The sequence below is a fragment of the Erpetoichthys calabaricus genome, chromosome 12 (genome assembly GCF_900747795.2).
Source record: "Erpetoichthys calabaricus chromosome 12, fErpCal1.3, whole genome shotgun sequence".
NCBI classification, from domain to species: Eukaryota; Metazoa; Chordata; class Cladistia; order Polypteriformes; family Polypteridae; genus Erpetoichthys; species Erpetoichthys calabaricus.
In genome coordinates, this window is record NC_041405.2 from 11,813,165 (window position 1) to 11,830,980 (window position 17,816).

The window sequence follows — 17,816 nt, forward strand, 5'->3', positions numbered from 1 at the left end:
TCCAGTGACATCCTGGTCACAGGCAGTTTTAAACTGGTTCCAGTGTGTGTGTTATTATTGCCCTGCAAAGGTATGACACCCTATATGGGTTTTTTTCTTCCCTTGAGTGCAGTCCTGCCAGGATGGGCTTCGGGCAACCACATGATTTAGGTTAAGGTTATTTGAGAATGTATGTATGAGGGTTGTCTGATATGAAGTGAGTCTGCCTATAAAGCAGTAATATCAGTGTGAAATTATTTTTCTTAAGTAGACCAGAATATGTTTTGTTATTCCTGCCATCTTATCAATGTGAAAGATGCAACTGCTTATTGCTGAAAAATGTCCTGAAAAGTTGTCCTTTAAAGTCCTCTTTCATCATGGCAATACTCCACTACACAGAACACAGAACTGTTACCCCACCCTCCTTAGCTTGAGAGATATCAGATTTGGTGCCTTCTGACTTCTTTCTCTTTCCTGGGATGAAGAAACACCTGAGTGGTCACCATTTTAATACAGATGGTACTGTCACTTATGAAGTGGTGCAGTGGTGTGATCTACAAGAAGCTTTATTTTTCTTCTGAGGGAATCTAGAGGTTGGAACTTTGGTGAGAAAAGTGTTTTCACCTTCAGGGACACTACACTGAAAACTCCTAAAATGGCGTCGTACCATGCCACTTCTTTCCCAAGTAGGCGCACTTCACATCAGACAACCCTCGTATCTATTTCTATATATAAAGCTAAGGGATGTCTGTCTGTCACACATAAACTCACAAACCCCAGGGCCTTGAGGCTTATTCTTGGTATTAATCGACATTGTATGCCATAATACACGCAACACATCCCATGAATTGGATGTGCTTGCTACAGCAGCCCCAAAATTACATAGGCTTCGACTTCTGCTTGTCCACCTTAGCAAACAGGAAAAACATGTTTGCCAAAGATTAGATCCTGTGTACTAAAATGTGCAAGGCATTTGTAATTGATGGTGTATATTTATTGTTTCAGAACTGAGTCAATATCAATGATGAAAACTGCAAAAACAAGTTTTGTGTTATTGATGAGTTTCCAACATTGGAGACTAATGTGCTGTTGGGGATGGGTTGCAGAATTCCATGGAGGAAGGATAAATCTTGAAAATAACCCATGGTAGGGCCAGCCTTCAAAAGATGACAGAAGAAAATGTAGCTCTATGGAGCAAATTGCAATTGGAGCTCAAAGAGCGACAGTGCATGAAATAGCATACAGTGTAAGTTATTCAATCTATTACTGTATTCAAATATCCAAACCAGAACCTTAAGCTAGGGAAAGATTTTATAAGCATTTCATAATTGGAGAGGAAACTTGCAGATATCACTATGTCCCAAAGCCCAAACACCAACTGAAAAAACTGAACATGGAGAGTCTCCAAAATCTAGGAAATTCAAGGTTTGTTAAAATGTAAGTAATGTATGGTTTATTGTGGTTTACTTTGTGTTTTCTTTCTCTTCTATGAGCATTGGTATCTGGACACTTTGCCTGCATAAACGACTTACATTTTGTTAAGCCCTTTCAGTATTGTTAATCTGTTTCCAAGTGAAACTTACCCGGTCTGACTGTTAACTAAGGTGTTTATTTTTCTCTCCTTTATCATCAACTACCCATACAGGGCCCTCCAAAATGCTTGGGACAATAATGACACCTTGATTTCCCCCTCTGCTCCATAGTTTAAAATTACAAAACAAACAATTCAGACTTGATTACAGTGCACATTGCAGACTTTCATTTAAGTGGAGTTGCATACGTTTCGGTCACACCATGTAGAAATTTGAATTGTTTGATTTGTAATTTTAAACTGTGGAGCTGAGGGATAAATCAAGGAAAAAGTCTTTGTCCCATCTCTGAAGCCACTTCTGTGTTTTTACACCCGGACCTTCCCCTTTCTGCCACTTGAACTCAAGGCCTGGAAATCAGCCATCTTGTTTCAATTCAATTGAGAATTCCTGTCTGAAAAGACTGCTCTACATTTATTGCCTGTTTTCTTTGTTTATTTTTCATCTAATTATATCGGGTCTACTGTATAAAATGGTTCTGCTAAATATTATCTTTGTTTATATCCTGTTTTATAATGTAAATACAAAATGTTTTGAGAGTTTAATTATTCTGAATAATTACAGTTGTTGGGGAAAAAAAGAAACTTAATAACAGAAGTGAAAGACTTCTTTTTCTCCTAATGACTTCAATCCATCCATCGACTTTGCTACATCCACTAAAGTGTCTCATAAAAACACTTATTGGCCTAGCAGAGATTTTGAAAATGTTTTCATGTGATAGCTCTTGACACCTTTAGCTGCTCCCTGTCACAAATCACACCTAATATGTTTGTTCTTGCCATGTAGGCTATCCCTTTATGACCACAGGACGCTCTTCAGTGGAAACTTTGAATATTGTCTGCACTGTTTAAGATCTTTGCACTTTGATATGCCCTTTAAATATGCCATTGCAGTTTCAAAATTGCTGTTAACCAGTCCAGAGGAAACAAGCTGGCTAGAGAAAACATCTCATACTACCAGCATCAGATTGTATTGACATTTTGTAGCTAGCACATTTTAATATTTCTTGCAACTGTGAATTAGATTTAAAGAGTTTAATAATGAAGGGATAGGCTTTCAAATACTGATTTAAATGTGTTTTCACAGATACATATGGGAAATATTGAAACATTCAAAAAAGTATTTATATTACTACTCATTTAAACCATGTCAAATATTATGACACTTTTTGCTGTTCATGATTCATACTGGCTTGGGATAGAAAGAATTTCTTGTTCTGAATGCATTTAGTAGATATCCTGCTCAGGATTTTTTGGAAACCTGTATTATAGAACGTGTCATGACATGGTGATGTCTGGAGTAGATACTAGGACTTTTAATGAGACAACCCAGTTCTCCAGATAGCCTTTATATGCAATGAGTTCGTGATGCCCTCTGTATGGTGATGTCAGCAAATCAGGGCGTTTGGAAGGTATGGCAATACAAATACAAAAGTGTCCATCCTGAGTTGTTTAAACATGAATGTAAGAAGTAACCTTGAAATCATGGGTGGAGATTAAGGGGTGGAAAGGGGGGGGTCTTCCCTCCCCAAAAGATTGCACCATGTCACTAAAAAAAGTCTCAAATAAAGGGTATTTTGTCCTCTTTTAATTTAAGGATAGAGGTAATGTAAAGATGTTAATATTCAATGAATATGCTGCACGATGTTGCAATGGTAGTGCTGCTGCCTCGTAGTAAGTAGTCCTGGCAGTTGCACATCATCTGTAGAGTGAGAATGTAGCTCCACGTGGGTTTCCTTTTGCAATCCAGATACATGCAGGTCAGGTGAATCAATGATGCACCCTGGTGTGTGTGTGTGTGTGTACTCACCCTACAACAAGATGGCATCCTCTCCTGTCTGTGCTATTTGTTTACTTGTTAGGATAGACTCCAGCTGCTCCCTGTCCCCAAGAAAACTAGGTTTAGAGGATAGATGGATGGATGGATCAATGAATTGTATAAACCATCCTGCCCAAAGTAACTCTTCCTTGCACATTGCCTTTCCTTAAAACAGACATTTTCCTTACAATTTTTATTGCAGATTACTTAACAGCTACAGATTTAGCTTGAGAGAGGTTATTTCAACTTGTATTTTCTGAATTCAGTATTTTCCACTTTTACACATCTGATAGTTTCTTCTGTTGGCAAAGCAGATCCTCAGTAGTCCTTAAGAGCAACTGAAAATGGAAGCATATGTGTGTGTCCAGCAGTTAGCCCCATCTGTACAAATAGCTGAGTGGAGATCTGATTAAATCTCCATTTCATGTTACACTCAGCCCTGTTACAAAATATTTAAAAAACAAAAAAATGATATCTATCTATTTGATTAAGCAAAAAAAAAACCATGTAAATGATCCAACTTGCAGGTTATCCCTGAATGCACTACTTACACTTTGGATTACTTTTCTAACTTGTTAAAATCAGACATTGCTTACAAATAAAATGTAGTTTCGGATACTGAGATATGCTGAAACTACCCCTTCCATTCACCAAAGCACTTGACCGTTCTGCGTGATACTTTATCCTGTCTCTACCCGCACTCGTTTCACCAAGGTGAAAGCCTGCTGTTCTGCCGGTGGTTGTTTCAACACCCAAAAGCTTTTCGGTTGCTATATGAATTGTCAGTAAATTTAAAAAGGTAAAAGTGGGTCCTGAAGCCATAAATTTTGAGGATGGATTGTGCTGCTGGATTTCTATCTTCCATGCTTAGTTTAAAAATAAAAAACAACAAACATTATCTGACGATACATTGTCTGACCATAATGAGAATATAATGAACACTGCCACCAGATATACAGTGCTGATCAGTGTTATCGTGTGCCTAGCTACAATCCCTTAACAAGTATTAAAGCTGCTCTCCCCACCCCGCATCAGAAAACACAGGACAAGCTGTGAAATAATAAAAACAAAAGATATTTTACTATTTACAAGATGTTTCTTTTTTTATTCTCAATGGAAGAAGAAAGTGTGAAGCATTTGCACAGATACATATGAAACAAAAAAGACATTCCCGCTGGGTCCGTAGCCACAACTTCAAACAATGGAATGAGCCAGTCCCAATCCGCCACTTTATGGCAAAATCAATGTGTGCCTAATGAGCGTAACTATGTTAACGTAATGATCTATATTTTACTTACATATTGCTAATTTGTGGTCATTTGTTGCATTTTGTTTGTGTTAATCTTTCTAATTAGAATGGCTGCCTGACAGCTCTGGTTACCTTTTTGCCACAGTAACTCCAGCATAGTTGACAGACACTTCCCAAACTTTCTGGGACACTGAAAAGACAATATCACTATTAAAATGGACTTATAACTACTTTGGTTCCTTCTTCCCCAATGACTACAAAACATTTCAAGGAGTTCAACAAAGTTCTCAAAAATATTTGTGATTTTGCTGAACTCACAGAATTCCATGGAGGACACTCGTCACTAATTACGAATATTTAAACATTTTGTTGTTCAGCCTTGGAGTTTTTAAATAAAAGTAAGCTCATTCACTTTTTTAATTTTAAATTATACTTGCAATGTTCACTCTTAATAAAAAGTGTTGTCAGCAAGAGCTATTCATCCCTGAGCTGCAGGTCAATGGTGAATATGTAGTAAGCCGAGGGCTTTTCAATATGGTGACATTTGGGGTCTCATGAATATCCGGAACAGTACAGTCCATGCTGTTTTCACATTCTGTTAAACTGCCCTCTTTCATCTTCACTTCTGAGTATATGCACCTGAAATCATTTTCATTTTGAGAAGAAGTGTATTTCTTTAGATTCTTCTGGAAGAGAGTGGAATACTGCAGCTCAATCTCCTAGAAAGAGAAAAATGAATTAGCATCACTCATGACAGAAAGTAAGCTTTGGTGCTTACCTACTATATATGAGGGATGTTGAAAAAGTTTCCGCACTTTTATATTTTCATTGGGAACGGTGAAGGTGGGAGGAGTAGTTAATTGCTGGGAAAATTGCATCACAAACAAAGGTGACTATGTAGAAAAGTGATTCATTTGTTTTTGAAATTCTTAATAAATAGAGTTTAAAAGAAGTGTGTAAACTTTTTCAACTTCAAACGCTGCCCAAGTTGGCAAGATTACAAAAAAAGGTATACACTTAAAAGACTGAGCTTTCACTGGCTCAGAAGTCCTTAACTCCTGTTCTTTTAATTCTCAACCAATACTCTGTGAAAAAATATATTTTTACCAAAGAAAAATGTATGTATAAAATTATATGCACAGTAATAAGGATTAGGAGGTCTTTTAGGATAAACCTATGGCGTCTTTGATAATAGACTCTCTATCCAGCAGATGATGGTTTGTGGGACTCAAAGACTGTGTCAGGAACACTGGAGCACCACAAGGAACAGGCCTACCTCAGACTAGAAATATAACAGCAAGTCAAGTCACTTGCAGAAATTCTCAGATGATTATGCACTTATGGGGTGTATTGATAAGGGTGATGAAAGGGAATACAGAAGTCAGGTGGAGAAATTTGTTGCTTGGTGCAAAAATAATTGTCTGCATCTTAACATCAGCAAAGCTAAGGAACTGGTGATTGACTTTCAGCACAATAAAGTGCACCTACACCTGGTCACTACTCAGGGAATGGTTGTGGGAGTGATGCTTTGCTACAAGTACTTGGGGGTCAACACCAATGACAAGCTGGACTGGTCCCATAACACAGAGAAAGTAACAGAGCAGACTCCTTTTTTTCAGTGTTCCTTTAATACGTGCAATGACATCCTTTACATGTTCTACAACTCTTTGTTGGCCAGTGTGATTTTCTACAATTTTGGTGTGCTGGGCCAGTAATATTACTTCGAAGAGAGGCCCACCGAATCAACAAACTTATTAAAAAGGCAAGCTCAGTTATTGAACACACTCTGGGTCCCCTGGACGTAGTAGAGAATTAGAGAATGAAGACAAAAATGATGGCTATTATGAACAATGTTGCACATTCTTTCTCTAACACATAAGGAATACTTTTAGCCAATTTATTATTCAGCAGAAGTGTGTCAAGAAAGTCCACTGGGGTTCATTCATAACTACAGCAATACAACAACAACATTTATTTCAATAGCATATTTTTATATAATGGATGAAGCTCAAACAGTTTCACTTGATGTCAAAGAAATACAGTAGTTACAAGCACAGAAAAACAAATTAAAATTTGATAAGAATAATAATGAATAAATAGTATTCAGCACACAAATAATGCACACTTACATAAGGTAGATATATATTTAAGAGATGTAAGTCTGTAAATGTGCGTCTGATGATAAGGTCCGGTGGCCAGGTAAACAAAAACGCTGAAGTTTGTTCTTCTTTTTTGTAAATCTCATGTATGGTTTTTGGGTGTACAGTAATGGGGGCTTTACTACTGTTGTCTATTATAATCTTTCTATATTTTTTTAGCGTCGGTAAAAGCTAAAACTTTCCCTTGCACAAATAAAGTGATATCTATCTATCTATCTATCTATCTATCTATCTATCTATCTATCTATCTATCTATCTATCTATCTATCTATCTATCTATCTATCTATCTATTATATAGTGCCTTTCACATCTATCTATCTATCTATCTATCTATCTATCTATCTATCTATCTATCTATCTATCTATCTATCTATCTATCTATCTATCTATCTATCTATCTATCTATCTATCTATTATATAGTGCCTTTCACATCTATCTATCTATCTATCTATCTATCTATCTATCTATCTATCTATCTATCTATCTATCTATCTATCTATCTATCTATCTATCTATCTATCTATCTATCTATCTATCTATCTATCTATCTATCTATCTATGAGATTAGAAAAAAAGCAGCAGTGCTTGCCCCCCCAACCCCAACAACCATGCTTAGGTAATTGGCACCTCTAAACTGCAGTTCTGGCAAATAGAAGAACTTTATTTTCAAAAATTTTGGCAATTAAATAAACCAAGACGTAACGCTGTCTGCTGTATTGATAGTTTTACCATGTGTTATAGTGGTCTTTTTTTATTTTTAATTCAATTATGCTTAAAAATGTGTACAGCACTATGAGCCTGTCTATTAGAGGAATGTGCTGTAAGCAGACAGGATAAAGTGATATTTGGAGTTCCAAAGGTATAACTAGAAAGTTTTCCTTTCAGATGGAGGAAAATGACCAACACACTACAGGACTCAATGTGGATTCTATTTTTATTTTCCACTTTGTCATATTATGACAAACAGGAAACATCTAACAGATATCTACAGACACTAAAGTTTCATGAGACTCTCCTCTGTTTCCATAGACCTCAACACTTGCTTTCCTTGATTTCTTGCAATCACCATTGTTCTTCTCTGTTTTTGGCCATTGCATACATTGTACTCAGGTAATGTGCTCATTACTTGTTAACTGATGCAGAGCCAAGAACTTACCTCAGTGACTTGCTGGTCACTTTGAGAAAAACAAGAGCAGATTGGTTGTATTTCGTAGTTGTTGTTGAGAGTTATGGGGCTTTAAGAGAACTATGACTTAGTTACTAGGGATGTCAAAAAAAACAAAATCTTCTCTTTTCCTCTAATGCTGTTCAGATGCCTTTTAAATAAAGACTCACCATTTCATTTCCATCTTCATCTGTGGGTTTTGAAGTTTCTAAAACAGATTAAAATAAAAGTGAAATCAGCTATTGAGGAAATTACTAAGTTACTACTGAGAATATAAAACAATGCACATAAATGTTTTAATAAAATGTATTAATTTAAATTGAACAAATAGGTTCATCTAAGTCATTTTAGATAATTATTTAATCTTTTTGAGGTTCACAAGGATGACAAAGTGAATTTTAACTTTGCGCTCAAAACCTGATTCCGACTGCAGGGCTCTAGACAAAATAAAAAGAAACCATAAGTAACTTTATTCTCCCTACCACAGAGTCAATTACAATAAAAAGATAAATTACATCTTTTGCTTGTTATTTCTTAAAGAGTAACATTTTCTCAATTGAAGACGCCATCAGTGATATCAAGCCAAATTTTAAACCATTTTCAAAAACTTTGCACATGCAAAACATTTATGTTTCCTTCATTCAAATACACTTCCATGTTTTGTCAGCTAAACCGTGTGTCCTATTATCTTTAAATTAATCTAAGGTCCTATGTTTTGTCTTTAATTAAGTGGCTTTTTGCTTCTGACTGGTGCTCAGAATTGAGAGTAGCAGCTTTCTAGAGTTAATTTGATGATTGGAACCATTGCCATCAGTGCTTCCTTTTTGAATTTTAATGGGAAATATTCACAGTTACTTATTATGTAATGAATTAATTTAACTAACTGGTCAATTAAACAATGTTGTTATTGTTGCTATTGTGATTAATTAGGGTGAAGATAATTTGCATGTTCATTTCAGACTGAAGAATAATTTTGTATGTATCTATACCCTTAAAATGGCACTACAGGAAAATTGAACATACTGTACATCCATTTTGTCATTTTATATTTCTATTTGTTTTTATTAAGAACTTTCACATCTGGTTGCCTGTAAAATATCACACTGATTTCACTTGTTTACTGATATATCAAAGGAAGCACATCACTGCTTTAGAACATGTAAGCCCTCTCTAATATGACACTTCTAACCACTACAGCAATTTGCTTCAACACATTTGGTGCACAAGTGATTTGTAAATCTGCAACTGAGCTGTAAAACGACATCTCTCACCTCCATCTCTCTTATGTTTAATACTTCTAAACTGCCACTAGGTTTTAGGAAACAACATCTCAATATATGGACTGTCTCATTAAAGTGAATGCAACAACTTCTCTTGCATGCTGTTCCTCTTTCTAATTCTGTTGTTGTGCTGTGCTTGTGACCTCTTCCTCTGTGAAATATGGACTACAGTATCTGTTTTCCACTTTATTGCTGAATTGCTGCTATTAGACAATAACAGATAATGAGTACACATTAGGAATATCATGTGTTTGTAATTTCATAATCACTCACAAACCTGCTTAAGACAATTCAGGATTATGGGAAGGCCCAGTTCCTAACCTGGCAGCATTGGACACCAGGTTGAAAACAGCCCTGGAAAGGATGTTAGTTAATTGAAGGGACCACTCACTCTGGAGCCAATCTGGAATCACCAATCAGACTCACCTACACCTTTAGGAACATGGGATCTCCATACAAATACCTGAAGGAAAATCCACACAGTCACGACGAGAACATCCGGGCCAGATTCCCACCCAGGATACTGGATCCACGAAACAGTAATGGTAACCATTGTTTTATCCATGTTTTCCAATGTGATTTTGGATGCATGAATCCAATTAATTTCCTTGATTGTTTTCTTGGACATCCACTTATTTTTAGAGCTCATTTGCACATTTATTAAATTTCTTATTGTCCATATTTATTACTGAGTGCACAATTCTAGTTTAGGCTTTAACAGCCACTACTGTTTCTTCACTGAGTAACTGTGAATAAATTACATAATATTCTTCTAAAGCCTATTTGTTACACCAGAGGATATTAAAATTGATTTTGTATTTCATGCTCACTGCGGTGGGTTGGCACCCTGCCCAGGATTGGTTCCCTGCCTTGTGCCCTGTGTTGGCTGGGATTGGCTCCAGCAGACCCCCGTGACCCTGTGTTCGGATTCAGCGGGTTGGATAATGGATGGATGGATTTCATGCTCATGGGTGCAATGAAATATCCATATATTTACCTATTAGTGCATTCTAACATCCAAAGCTATTTATTTTTTTCAGTTTCGTTGTCCATATACTTGGCAGTTTCTAATCTCTTTGATTGATGTGACATTTATAAATATTAGCAAAAAATAACAGTTTGTCTAACTACTTATAAGGATTTTTACATTGTTTAGAAACCAGTACTTGTGGTGGCTGGTTGACTGGTTGAGTGGCAGAGTGTGGATCCAAATTAGTCTTGGTTTCAATTCCATGCCCCTAGTCATTGTCTCTGCGGTGGGTTGGCACCCTGCCCGGGATTGGTTCCTGCCTTGTGCCCTGTGTTGGCTGGGATTGGCTCCAGCAGACCCCCGTGACCCTGTGTTCGGATTCAGCGGGTTGGAAAATGGATGGATGGATGGATAGTCATTGTCTGTGTGGAGTTAATATGCTTTCCGGGTGTTTAAGTTTTTTTTTTCAGCAAACATTGTTCCCCCAAATAAAAATATTTTGTAGATTGAATAAAGCCATATAAAGACAGCTGTGTGTGAATGTTTGCTTTTATGGTCCCTGTAGTGGATTAGCACTTTATCCTGATTTTCTCTTATTCTGAACTTAGTGTTGTTGAAATAAGTTGAGCCCCCCAATCACTCCGAATTTGATTAATCAGATTTCTGAATGTGTCATGTTGTATTATGTTGAGTTACATTATAGTTAGAGTTTTATTCCAACAACATTGTACTTTCTCTTGGCACAATTTACAATGTGGCACTAGTTTATGGTGTAGAATGATATAATAATCATAATACTGAATAGTATTATTAGTATTACAGATTACACTTATTGCCATGAAACAAATGTGCCCCACCTTAAACAAATATGAGAAACAGTAGTTTGAAAGACAAAATAGAAATTAGTTTGAAATTTCATACATACGAATTACATGAACTGACTAAAGTGAGCAATTATTTTTTTAAATTTATTAAAATTAATTTTAAAATTAATTAGTTAATGCATTACCTTTTTTCATAGTTGTTGACCTAGGTTGTCTATGTTTTTTGAGAATTGTTCAGTTAATGTGAATTTTAATTCACTAGAAAATTAACTTTCTCTGGCTGTTACCTGTTGCTGCTGTGCTTCTGAAGAAATTAATGAGTAAATAAATGCAGCCCAAAATTAGAGGAAGAGCAAGGAAAGCAAATGAGTACCAGTATGTTTCCCTTGTATTAACTGCAAAATAAGAAAAAAGAAACATATTTTAGAAAACCTCAGCATCTTCTGAGATGTTGCTTTACTGGGGTACTGAATAAAAGCTTTGATATTCATCACAACAGGAGGCCAACCGAATATCAGTTTATGAAAATTTCCAGAATGTTCCGGTTCTATTATCAGCCCTTTCCACCAGAATATTAGTTCTCAATAGTATAGCTGCAGGTTTTTGTTCCAACCAGTTTTCGCTAATGGGTCTCATTTAAGTCGACAGTGTTTTTCCAGTTTTCTCTTATTCTCCATTCAGAAAAGTACTGTGGTGTAATTATTACATTTATAAGTCACTTAGAAATATTGTATCATTACTATAACTTTAAATACTTAATTTTTGCTTGTTGTTTTCCCATTGATTCAAGTTTTTTATGTAGTTTGCTCCCTTAATTGTATCGTTGTATAAGATTTAACAACCAGCAAAACAGATGCTCAGGCCACCAACAAACACTGCATGTTAAAAGGTTGCAACTACTTTACCGTTAAACTGATTAATGACTAAATAACAAATTAAATAGCCAGAAAACTAGGAAAAGCAGATTAAAAAAATAAACTGATGATGAAGAGAATCTTAAAAAACAAGTTAACAATAATAAGTTATCCCTATGGCACATTTATAAATATTTATAGTTTTGAACTTTCTATGTTGACCCCAAAACATTTACACTAAATTATAATAGTTTGCATAATTATAGGAAAAGAGTCCACTTAAAAAGAAACGTTTGCTGGAACATAAACCTGAAGCCACTAGGGACACTGAGGAGTGTGTTTGATGACCACTGCACTAGAGGATATCCACATTTTGAATACCAGTTCATGTGTACGTTTTATGAAATTTGTAAAAATCAAACCCCAAGACTTAACTTTTCTCAGGCACATTCCTAATGTATTTCTTCAGTGGCCTTATTGTTGATGTGTGATTTGCTTCACACCCAATCTCTGTACCCGGCACCCATAAAGTAGAATTGACTTGAAGGGTGGATCTGCTGCTGTAGGTGCCATCCAGAAGAGGTTCAGGGACTTCCTGAGAGGTGGTATGGGGCACCCCAAGAAGAGAGTGGTGCCAGGAAAGGACAATATAGGAAGGGTAGAAACCCACAGCACTACAAATCAGAATTAGGAGCTCAGGGTTGTTAGAAGACAAATTAGACTGGAGATGCAAACTGGGGACTGCTTTGAGAAAAGAGTGAGAAAAAAGAGAATAAAAAAAGTAAGAACATGAAAGAGTCTCAGTCAGTAATTACAATAAAAAACAATGAGTAAAACAAAAATGTACACACAATAAAGCATTTAGTAGATAGATAGATAGATAGATAGATAGATAGATAGATAGATAGATAGATAGATAGATAGATAGATAGATAGATAGATAGATAGATAGATAGATAGATAGATAGATAGATAGATAGATAGATAGATTTTTTTACAGTGCTTCATTAGTGATGTTTAAGCTTTAACTCCCTTCCAAATAAATCTCAAAATGAATGAAAAACAGTAAGGAAGGCATTTTACATTCTATAGTCCCACTGTTATACTAAAATAAAATAATCTGTTCAGGCTTTTCTAAAGTTTTACAGTATTTCCAATTTCAATATGTAATGTTTAAATGAGATTTTAAATGAGATGTATTCTTACAAAATGTATTTACAAGTACGTCAACCAGATTGTTTTATTGCAAATCAGGAAAAGGCAGTTTACAAACCTTTGTTGAGATTTGTTTTAAAAGCCACACTCAGTTTACTGAATTCCTCACCTGTGACTGTTAATCGTGTCCCGTTACTCCGCGTTGCTCCAGGCGTGTTCTTCACGCATAAATGGATCGGTCTGCAGTAATACAGCCCATTGTCAAATACCGTCAAGTTTTCAATCCTCAGAGTGCCAGACAATGAAACCGAAATCCGACTACCATTTAATAGGTCTTCATTGAACCCCTGGCTCCCATTTTCGAATTCTGGAATTCTATCCCAAATGTAATGTTTAGCTGCGCAACCCAAAAGCTGACAGTTGAAAATTGCGGCATCTCTGACCTGCAGCGACAGAAATTTCGGCGACTGTGTGAACTGGACAACGGCGCTCATGGCTGTGATAACTGAAATGAACAAAAGAAAAGTCTTTTAATATGTTTAAAAAATCTCGCATTCTACACACTTTAACTATACAGTAGATATATAGCATACTATATTGTAAGGATTTGTTCACCTGATTCAGTTTCAAATGCTGTGCACACCGTCAGCAGCAATATTTTGATGTGAGGGCATTATGTAATTTGAAATTTTTTAAACTTTTTTTTTAATCTGTGAATTTGTTAGAGTGTTGTACAAAGAAATAGAAGAAAAAAAAAACAAAAAAAAAACCGTAACGATCCCCACAGGCTTCCTACGATACAACGTAAAAAAAATCTAGGTGATGTGAATGTAAGTTTGCGGAAACTGCAACTGCAAATTATGGCTGACAAAGCTAAACGTTCCTGAAAGAAGAACTTCTGCACCTTGTCGGGTCTACTTTCTCCAGGCTGCAGGTTATTATATGAAACTGATAAAATATGTCACACAGTGCTTATACCTTTTGAAGCCTTACTACAAGTGTACATTAAACAATAACTTTTGGTTCATGTGACACCTTTCTATATACGTGGCACGATCAGAAAATGATATCTGCAAAGGAATTAAAACATACATAACAATAAAAAAAAGAAATAAACAATTTAAACAATTCATGGAGTAATGCTTTAAATATTTCAAATAAATATGGAGGAAGCAATAATGAATCCACTGCTTATTAAAGTCGCAAAACCTTTGTAGGCAGATTAGTATAATGTCACTTACGTTTGAAATGCATCATCCACACGCTACGCTGCATCATGTTTCAGATCGAATGCACCTTTACCTGCTGCGCCTTTAAGACTTATATGACAGTGTGAAGAATCAGATCAGAATCTGTCAAAAGGTTTACCGCCCTCCCCCACCCCTTCTCACACACACACACACACACACACACACACACACACACACACACACACACACACACACACACACACACACACACACGTCTTTCAAGAGTTGTCACAGCAGACACCACTGAACCACCAAATCTGCACAGACGATTTCGACTGACCGGTTAATGGATTTATCATCTTTGAACAGAATAACTGAGCCTGTTTTTGAAAGCTTCCTCAACGAACGTTGTCGAGACAATTAAAACGTTTTTCTTTCTTTCTTTCTTTCTTTCTTTCTTTCTTTCTTTCTTTCTTTCTTTCTTTCTTTCTTTCTTTCTTTCTTTCTTTCTTTCTTTATGCTTATATTTTTTTCCTCTTCTGAAATACCCAAACTAAGGGATCAATAATACCTCTATACAAGGTTGTTACTGCTATAAACACTGCATCAGAACTCCAGTAATCTTTTAACAGATTTCGATTCCATTATTGATATGAGGCTTATCTGGAAAGATGTGCACATTATTCTTTCTATAGGAACAGTTTCCTACACTGCAAGTCTTCCTAATGCAAGAAAGAAAGTCTTCTGTTCCCCATGGTGAACACATGACCTCATCTCATCCCATCTTCTAAAACCACTTTTCCTGGTAAGGATCACAGACCATGCAGGCAGGTGAGCCCACACTTCCCTGTCCCCAGTCTTCAGCTCTTCCTGGAGAATTCCCAGTTATTTCCTAAACAACCGAGAGATGTAATCTGTCCAGCATGTCCTGGGTCTGTCACAGGGTCTCTGTCCAGGGGAGTCACATGGGGGAAATCCTTAAACACATGCCCAAACTATCTCAGCTGGCTCCACTTGATCCAGAGGAGCAGCATCTCTATGCTGGAATTGTCCTGAATCACAGAGTTTCTCACTCGATCGCAGAGTGTCAGCCCAGCCACCCTGCCAAGAGCTTTCATTTCATCTGCTTGATTTTTGCGAGGTTATTCTTTCCATCATTACCCACAACTCATGACTATTGGTGAGGACCAGAATGTGTTCAACTGGTTTACCAAAAGTGTTCCCTTTAGACTCAGTTCCTGTTACTCTTGTGTCGATCTCATTATTATCTCTTATTATGTACTTTGTTTTAACATATTTCTTGTTTCATTTATCATTTTAAGGACAAAATATTTTGCATTATTTAAACTCATCTTTTTATTGGAAAAAATACAATTCACAAGAGGCCTGTAAGTCATAACTTAAATAATATACTCACGGAGCAAATAATTAGAACCACTATATCTAATTCTGGGCTGAGCCTCTTTTTGCTCTCAAAACAGCCTTAGTTCTTCATAACATGGATTCCACAAGATACTGGAAACAGTCCTTTGAGATTCTGGTCCATGTTGTCATGACTGTGTCTGTTTCTGCAGGTTTGTCAGCTGCATATTCTTACTGTGAATTACCCATTCTACCACATCTCAAAGTCTTCTGTTGGATACATCTGTGGTAACTGGGAAAGCCACTGAGCTCATTATCATGTTCATAAAATCATTTGGAGATGACTTTTGCTTTATGACATGATGTATTATCATGCTAGAAGTAGGTATTAGAAGATGGATAAATTGTGTCCATGAAGGGATGCACACCGTCAGCAGCAATACTCAAATAGGCTTTGGCATTCAAATAATGATTAATTAGAATTAACGGGCCCAAAGCATTCCAAGAAAATACTCCCCACACCATTACACCACCTGGGACGATGTCGGTCCCCTACAGACTCCCAATTCCAACATGGGAGTCTATTGAACCAACACCGTCAATACTTATGACCGAGATGAGCCACACTGCGCAGCCAGACTATCCGAGGTCGGCACACCTCCCGTCTTCCTTCGCGCCCACTTGGTCACCCCTTGGATCCATTGGGAGCTCTTCCATCCTGCTCGCCCCACTCTACTTACTTACTTACTCATACTTAGCTGGCAGGGGAGATACCATGATCACTAAGGCGGTTCTCCCAGGGCGAGGCTCATCCATTGCACTCCGGGTGTGCTGACCCCTGCGATTTCCCCAAATGCGGGAAACTCGACTGCATAATTTGTGGTAGTGGGGGACTGTGTTCGCGCTCTCCCCTGATTATTTTGTCCTCACAGGTGGCGCAGTGGTAGTGCTGCTGCTTTGCAGTAAGGAGACTGTGGAAGATTGTGGGTTCGCTTCCCGGTTCCTCCCTGTGTGGATAGCGCTTTGAGTACTGAGAAAAGTGCTATATAAATGTAATGAATTATTATTATTATTACATGATTATTCAGTGGGGTGAACCAGCCCTTACAGCACTTCAGATTGCACTCCCAAATGGAGCCCAAGCTCGTGCTGCGTTCTGTAGGTGTCCAGTTCATCTCCCCTTGACTACCTTTCACGTGTTTTAACCTCCGTCTTCTGATACGTTCTTTCATATCTTTCTCCCCCTTGCACCGGCCAGTACATATACGTCTCCATGGGTGCAACACCTTAATCACACACCGCAGGAAGCCAATGAGGAAACTGAGAACGATGCAGGTGCGACTCATCCGAATTGCCTCATTAACTCCCTGCGGTCATGCAATTGCACCCACGAAGACGGACACGGCTTTCTGGTTTTAAAAACTGGCCAAATTTTTTCTGAAGCCACGGACTCACTATACCACACACCACCATCCTGGACTATTCACACAAGGCAGATTAGTTGCATGGATTCATGTTATTGGCACCAAATTGTGACCCTACCATCTGTGTGCCTCAGCAGAAGTTGAGATTCATCGGATCAGGCTACATTTTTGTAGTCTTCTGTTGTCCAGTTTTGGTGAGACTGTGATGACCACTGCAGCTCCAGCTTTCTGGTCTTTCCTGATGAGAATGGAACCTGACATGGTGGGACGATGCGGTTTCTGCTCCATGCTCCCTTCTTGCTTTTGGGAGCCCTTGAACCCAACATCATCGGTAATGTCACTGATGAGCTTGGCAGTGAGGCACAACAAATGGAGCAAAGGGATGGTGCAAAAAAGTGCCAATGTGCTTTTATTAAAAACAACAACCAAAAACAGTGTCCAAATAAATAGGATGCAGTGCATCACAGTTTCTTCAATAAATAAATAATCCCAATAAAACAGTTGTGAAGTGGAGGTTAAAACAATAAATAAATCCTTTAAAAAGAGCTTAAAACAATGAGGGAAGCAGTCCTTTAAAAACACAAAGCCCGGTGTCTTCTTTTACCTGGCGGCTCCCCTGCTTCTCTCATCTGGGCCCCGCAACAGGAGAGTCACCCTACCAGCAGCTGACCTTCTCTCTCTCTCTCTCCTGATCTGGAGACTTCCTGATCCCTGGCTTCGGTTCCGCACTCTCCAGACCGAGACTTTGGTTCCCCAATGGCCAGGACTCTCACGCTGGGGAATCCATCTCCCAAGC

General features: G+C 37.5%; 2 protein-coding genes and 1 non-coding gene across 5 annotated transcripts in view; 1 reads left to right on the forward strand and 2 right to left on the reverse strand.

Moving 5' to 3' along the window:
* The window catches only part of LOC114661868 (uncharacterized), a 90,625-nt gene that overhangs the window by 42,960 nt on the left and 29,849 nt on the right, over positions 1-17,816 (reverse strand). The gene's annotated exons all lie outside the window — the stretch shown is intronic.
* Positions 4,525-14,381, reverse strand: LOC127529786 (uncharacterized). Of its 2 annotated transcripts, none has more exons than XM_051934599.1 (6): positions 14,286-14,381; positions 13,214-13,549; positions 12,325-12,630; positions 11,323-11,430; positions 8,132-8,169; positions 4,525-5,354 (listed from the first exon to the last, which is right to left on the reverse strand). In XM_051934599.1, the coding sequence occupies exons 1-6, from the start codon at positions 14,320-14,322 to the stop codon at positions 5,100-5,102; spliced, it is 1,080 nt and encodes a 359-aa protein (XP_051790559.1). In that variant the 5' UTR covers positions 14,323-14,381; the 3' UTR covers positions 4,525-5,099. The 2 variants fall into 2 exon arrangements, with proteins under 2 accessions (XP_051790559.1, XP_051790558.1); XM_051934598.1 differs by having other exon boundaries at positions 12,325-12,633.
* LOC114663283 (U1 spliceosomal RNA) lies at positions 16,347-16,510 on the forward strand. Its single transcript, XR_003718100.1, has one exon. It is a non-coding gene; the product is annotated as a U1 spliceosomal RNA (small nuclear RNA).